Source organism: Molothrus aeneus, chromosome 1 (assembly GCF_037042795.1).
Source record: "Molothrus aeneus isolate 106 chromosome 1, BPBGC_Maene_1.0, whole genome shotgun sequence".
NCBI classification, from domain to species: domain Eukaryota; kingdom Metazoa; phylum Chordata; class Aves; order Passeriformes; family Icteridae; genus Molothrus; species Molothrus aeneus.
In genome coordinates this window covers 140,755,274-140,761,273 of record NC_089646.1, presented here as the reverse complement: position 1 = coordinate 140,761,273, position 6,000 = coordinate 140,755,274, and the positions used below count along the sequence as shown (strand labels likewise).

The 6,000-nt window shown below is 51.7% G+C and overlaps 1 protein-coding gene across 1 annotated transcript in view; it reads left to right on the top strand.

The window, feature by feature from the left end:
- The first annotated feature begins 510 nt into the window (after nucleotides 1–510).
- The window catches only part of SNTB1 (syntrophin beta 1), a 112,312-nt gene continuing 106,822 nt past the window's right edge, over nucleotides 511–6,000 (top strand). The window contains exon 1 of the mRNA XM_066565958.1: nucleotides 511–1,033. Within this exon, the coding sequence (XP_066422055.1) occupies nucleotides 511–1,033 (523 nt within the window). The remainder of the gene's footprint in view (nucleotides 1,034–6,000) is intronic.

Below are 6,000 nucleotides of genomic sequence, written 5' to 3'. Positions count from 1 at the left end.
GTCACAAGCACTTAATACCTCCATCCTACAAAGCTGTGAAATAACTCATATTCTACTTCCATAGACCTGAAATTTAAGTACCTTGGGGCCACCCGTTAGTTTTAATTCACTTTATACAAAAATCCCTGGGAATAAAACAGAGTTGGGTTTTCCTTATCCTTTCCCTGCCGTTTCCTTCAGCTCCGCGGTACACCCCGCTGCAGACGGCAGCTGCCGGGGCTGGGCCCGCCAGATGCCAGCGCAGCCCGGGCTCGGAGGCACCGCAGCTCACCGAGGGCGTCCCAGCCGTGTCCCCGGGCGGGGCGGGTTGTCCCTGTCCCACTCCGCCCGGGGCGGTGCCGCCAGGTGCGCCCGCCCCGGCGCGGCCCCGGCGGGGCGGCCGCGGCTCCTCGCCCCTCCCCGCCGCGCCGGGAGCTGCCGCCCCCCGGCTGAAGTCCGGTGCCGCCGCGCTGTGCCGAGCCGTGCCGAGCCGGGGGTGCCGTCACTCGGCGCTTCCAGCATGCTCCTAAGATGGCGGTAGCGGCGGCGGGCGGCAGCGGGGGCGGCCGGGCGCAGCGCAGCGGCTGGCTGGAAGTTTTGGTGCGGGAGCGCTGGCACAAAGTGCTGGCCAACTTGGGCGGCGAGGCGCTGGTGCTGAGCGGCGAGGAGCGCCCCGACGGCGCGGCCCACAACGGGCTGGGCGGCGATGGGACGGCGTGCCGCGGGGCCGAGGGCGGCGGGGGGCCGGCGGCGGTGCGCACCGCCTTCACCGACCCCCCCGAGCAGGTGCCCGAAGCCATCTCCAACAAGAAGCGGTGCGTGAAGGTGCTGAAGCAGGAGATGGGCGGACTGGGCATCAGCATCAAGGGGGGTAAGGAGAACAAGATGCCCATCCTCATCAGCAAGATCTTCAAGGGGCTGGCGGCCGACCAGACCCAGGCTCTCTACGTGGGCGATGCCATCCTGGCCGTGAACGGCACGGACCTGCGGGATGCCACTCACGACGAGGCGGTGCAGGCGCTCAAACGGGCCGGCAAGGAGGTGCTGCTGGAAGGTAGGGGAGCGGGCCGGTTCGGCCGTGCGCGCCCGGCGGCGGGGGGCTGTGGGACGGGCCGGCTCGGCTGCCTGAGGGACGGCGGAGCCGAGCCGGGGGCGAGGGGGTGACTCCGCGCATCCCGTGCTGCTCCTCCGGGCGTCTTTCCAGCGCGGAGAGTTCACACCCTGTACCCCGCGCCGGCACCCTCGACGACATGTGTTATGGACACAGCCCCTCGGCAAGGGACCAGCGGGATGCCGGAGAGCCGGGCTTCAACTTCCCGCCCTCGTATCTGCCGGCACAGTCCCCGCAGCCCCGTCCGTGCGCGGTCGGTGGAGGCTCCGCAGCCCCGTCTGGTCGCGGCGATGGGTCTGAGCCCCGAGCCCTCCTGGGCTGAGGCTGCCTCCGGGTGAGGGATCTTCTGGATCCCTCCTGCAGGGTGAGGGATCTTCTGGATCTGCCGCCAGGACGTTTTCACATCTTTTCAACCCAGGAAAGGTGGGGAGAGTTGGGTACTGTGAGAGGAGGGGTTAAAGAAGTAAAGGAAGCCCCCCCCTCCTCCCCTGCCATTAAGGGAATGGCTTGGTGACTTTGCCCTAAGTCATCTCGAAACGCCCGACACCACCCTCTCTCCAGTTCCTCCTTCCACCTTCCTACTCCCGATCAGGGATGGGGGGTGGGGGCAAAGCGGTTTAAATGAAGCTGGGGGTGCCTCACGGACTCATCTGCCATCCCTGCAAAGCAGCCTTTCCCTTTCTCAAGGGTGACTGAAAGAGTTTCGTAAAAAGCAGCCTTAGAAATTGACCTCGGAGAAAGGAGCAGACGCTGGTGTGCGTGGAGGACACGTGGAGGGAGGGTGTCCCCCCAGAACGGGACGGAATTTGGGGGGAGCAAGTAGAAAAGCAGATCCAGGTTCCTTTAGACCACGAGTTCATGAGGAGAGAGCCGTGCAGAAGCGTCTAATCCCTGTCTTTTCACAAGGACTAATTTGCTTGCTCCACCTGAGAGAATGAACAGCTTCAGAACTGCCCTTGGCGTGTGTGTGATAAGTGATTACATATTTGCCCACAAGTTCATTTAACCGGAGGTCAATGGCATCTGAGGCATGCTGCAGTCTGCCTTTCCCTGTGCCATCACTTTCCTGCGGGCACTCCCACCTCGCTGTACCTGTAGCCCTTTCGGTACCGCAGATTTCTTCACGTGTGGCTTTTTTGGGGGCTATTTTGAGGAGCAAAGGAGGTGCTGCTGCTGGCTGGGAGGTGCAGCTGAGCATCAGCTATGAGCAGCCAACTGTGGCATAAAGTTACAGAAAAAGTTTGAAAGGGAGAGAAGGTGAAAAATGTATTCCGTAGTAGTGTGTGCTGAGAAACTCTTTTGTTGTCCCTGTGACAGCAAAACTGGAGGAGTTCGTGCTCCATGAGGATTTAAGAAGCTGAGGACAATTGTGTCTCCTCTCTCTTTGTGCCCTGCAAAACCTGCAGGACCAAAGTGCAGCTTGTCTTCCCTTGCTGCAGCTGAGTTGATTACAGATACACCTCTGAAGTACTAATATGAACTTCTCTGGGCGCTCTGATGTGGGGCTGTTGCATCTAAATTTTATCACTGATTTGTTTATGCTGTGTAAGGGCTTTCTGGGGTGCAGCCAGGTAGTGGCTGAGCTTTGCTGTGGCCTAATGAGTAATGTACACAGTGCTTGCAAGTCTCCCTCCCTCTGTGTGGTGCCTGCAGCATCAGCACCTGAGCACTGTGCTGCTGGGCGAGCCTTAAAAACCCCTCAGTTTTCTGGGCTAGGAGTGGAGATGAAGCTGTTTCACCCTCCTTCACTCCTTTTGACATCACAGCTATCTTGCATTCCTTTGCTCCATGCTGAGGTGCCTCGGTTTCTGCAATTGAATTTGTAATTTGCAGTTTGAATATTTCAGTAGTGATCTCTATGTAAAGTTAAAATATTCTGACACTGGACTCTGTATTTTGTCCTGCCTGTCTCTTGGTATTTCAGCAGAGTAACCAAACCAAACGTTGGCTCCAGCATTGCCTGGGAGGGCTTCTCCCTTCAGTGGGGACCCACTCCACATGAGTGGCTTATGAAAACAGGCAGCTTAGAACAATTCTCTGCGATTCTATTGCCAACTTTGATGCTCATTCTTCAGCAGCAGTGTCTAAAATGGTATTTTTATTACTAAAGGAAGGAAAATGCAAAAGTTCTTTTTAATCTTTAAAGTATAGAAGGGCAACACTTGATTTTCCTTTCCTTACAGATTATAGGATTTTGCCATTTCCTGACTTCTTAGAGAGTTATATATGGCAAAAAGCAGCCTGTGATGGGGCAGGGCAAGACCCTTGTGCAGCTCCTCTCTAGATTCTTTCTCCAATTCACAGAGCAAAGCCAGCATGTGTTTCCAGGGTCAAAATGTAAGATTTACATTTTATGGAGATTTTGAGATTTGTTTGTGACTTCCAGCCCAGGAAAGCCAAATTTGCAAAAGCATGGCAAGGTGTAAAGCACAAGAAGCACATTTCATGGTGCAGCAGGGCTCTGGGTATTGCCCAATGCATTGTGCATTCCTGGAAAGGGTCTTACCATTGAGTATTTCCTAGAGGTTATGGCAGGGAGGATGTGTCACAATACACCCAATATCAGAGTGCTGGAGCCTGCCTGTTATATAGTGTCCTGCCTAAAACTGCTTGCTCAGTGGAACGAGGCATTTACCAGCTCAGCACTAAACTGTAGTCTCTCCTGCATTCCTGTGCAGGGAGGATGGGAGTGGAAAATCCCTCCACAGGCCTCTGCACCCTGTGTGGGAGGCAGGGCTGGCACCTGGGTGGGTGGCAGGAGAGGAAGGTCTGTGAAGAGAAGGAATCAGGCAATGCCTCATTTTACCACTTGCCCCTTTTCCTGCATTGATCACTGTCTCTGAGCTGGTGGAAAGAGAGATTTGCTGCAGGGTCAGGGGTGGTGTAGCTGCAGCAGCTGTGCTGGTGTGGGGGGAGCACAGCTGTGAAGCCTGGTAGGAGAGGCCCTACTCTAACGAATTCAATATCCATGCTGGGTAGTTCTGCCTTCTCATTTTCCATCCCTGACACTTGTAGAATTCACCTACTAAGCTAAAGTTCCTTCTTATAGGTGTGGTCTGTGGAGTTGGCTAGGGTGCCTTAAATCCAGTAGAATTTGGTAAATGGAAGGGAAATAAGGCAACAGGTGATACTGCCTTGGGAGGAGAGCTGTAAGGCAGAAGGTTCAAGAGGAGAGGGAGGTGATGAGGAGGAAGGACTTGAGCCCTTAGAAATCATTCTGTGTCCTCATCTTCAGGGATGGACTGCTTCTGCCTGCAGGGTTTAATTTCCTGTGAGCTTTTCATCACAGCCCGGGTGTGAGGAGCAAAGCAGGCAGAGGGAGCAGGGGTGGGGGTAGCCCTGATGTTGGGCTTGTCAGCCCTGGGTGGCTTTCCAGGGGTTCAGAACAGCAGGATGGAGCTTCTCACCAGAATTCAGAGAAAATTTCCTGGTGGAGCAGAGAAAATTTCCCTACATGAGAGACAAGGCGCCCTCATTGTACAATACATATTTGCAAGTGTGGAAGGAAGTTAAAATTATCCTGACAGCTTTGTACATATAATTTGTACAAATAATTATATGTACAGTTTGTACATATAATTTCCTTGTGGTTCTGTTAAATTTGGGCTTCTTTGGAAAATCAAGCACTTTGAAAAATCAAGCAGCCCCTCTCGTGCTGTGTGAAGCACATTACATTCAAGTGACTCTCAAGACACCCAAGGTGTTTGTTTTTATCAAAGCATCCTGGGTAAGAGCAGTCCCTTGGCGTGCTCTGTAACCAAGCTGGTTGTGCTTTACTTGTATTCTCTATGAATACAGTAAAAAATACAGTGAAAAAAATGAAAACTTGAAGTAGCCTATGGTAATGTCAAAAAAGACCGCCCTCTGCATAATGCTGCAGAAAGAAAAAGAAAGAAGGAAAAAAAAAAACCTGCATTAGTGATTTTTGCTATCTTTCTGCAGGGTATTTTTCCCTTGTTTAATGTGTGTGGGTGAGCTAGTAGTGGTGGTAGTGGAAGCTACCTAGTGGGAAAAGGAGCATCTTCTTAGTGCTGTTAGAATTTTAGTGGTTTTGAATGATTCTCAGTCAACTCAATTGCAAGGTCCGTGGAGAAGTGCTTTTGGCAGCCTCCCTGGGCTTGCATAAATTTCCCACAGAGAGCCATCCCCCTGCACAGTGACTTTTAGCATATGGGTAGTAGCCTGTAGTCATCTTCTGTGGCATTCTTGGGAATAAGGCACAGCTTTGAAGCAAAGAATAAGCATGATGCAGTTTGTACCGTAGTAACATGTATTATTTTCCAAACAATATTTCTGTAAGAATTGTAAGGATTCTCCTCCTCCTACCCTTTTTAAATTTTCTCTGGGTGAAGCAAAGCAATCGTATCTGTGTGAATTACATGCTGAAATAGTGTAAAATAGGTATGGGCTTCTTGTTGGCTGTAGTTTTAAATCTTACCTGGTTTTGTGTTTCTCTCAGTAAGGTAGTGACAGCAGGAGATTTCCGAGGAATAACAAAATACAGTATTTATCCAGAAAGTGAGTCTTCTGTGAGTATAGAGGAAAAATGAGGCACAGGGCACTTAATGAGTGCATATGTGACACAACTAGTTACTACAGTCAGGTCAGGGCTGTAAATCTCAGTGATTGCTAATTGTATGCATAGTTATTCTTTATACTTCTAGTATAACTATGGACAAAACACTTTTTTTTGGGGGGGGGGAGGGGGTGTTTATACCAGCAAATATGCAGTTAGGGAAATGCCTTATATTTAGAAGCTGTACATTTCATGACTCATGTAGCTACCCTTGCTACACATCAGTTTGAAAGTGAAATTGAAAGGGAAAGGAGCAGGGAATCTTATTCTAAAAGTCCCAGGTCTAAGCAGTTCCTGAGAATCTCAGTTTTGATTGATTCAGCTGCCTGCATCT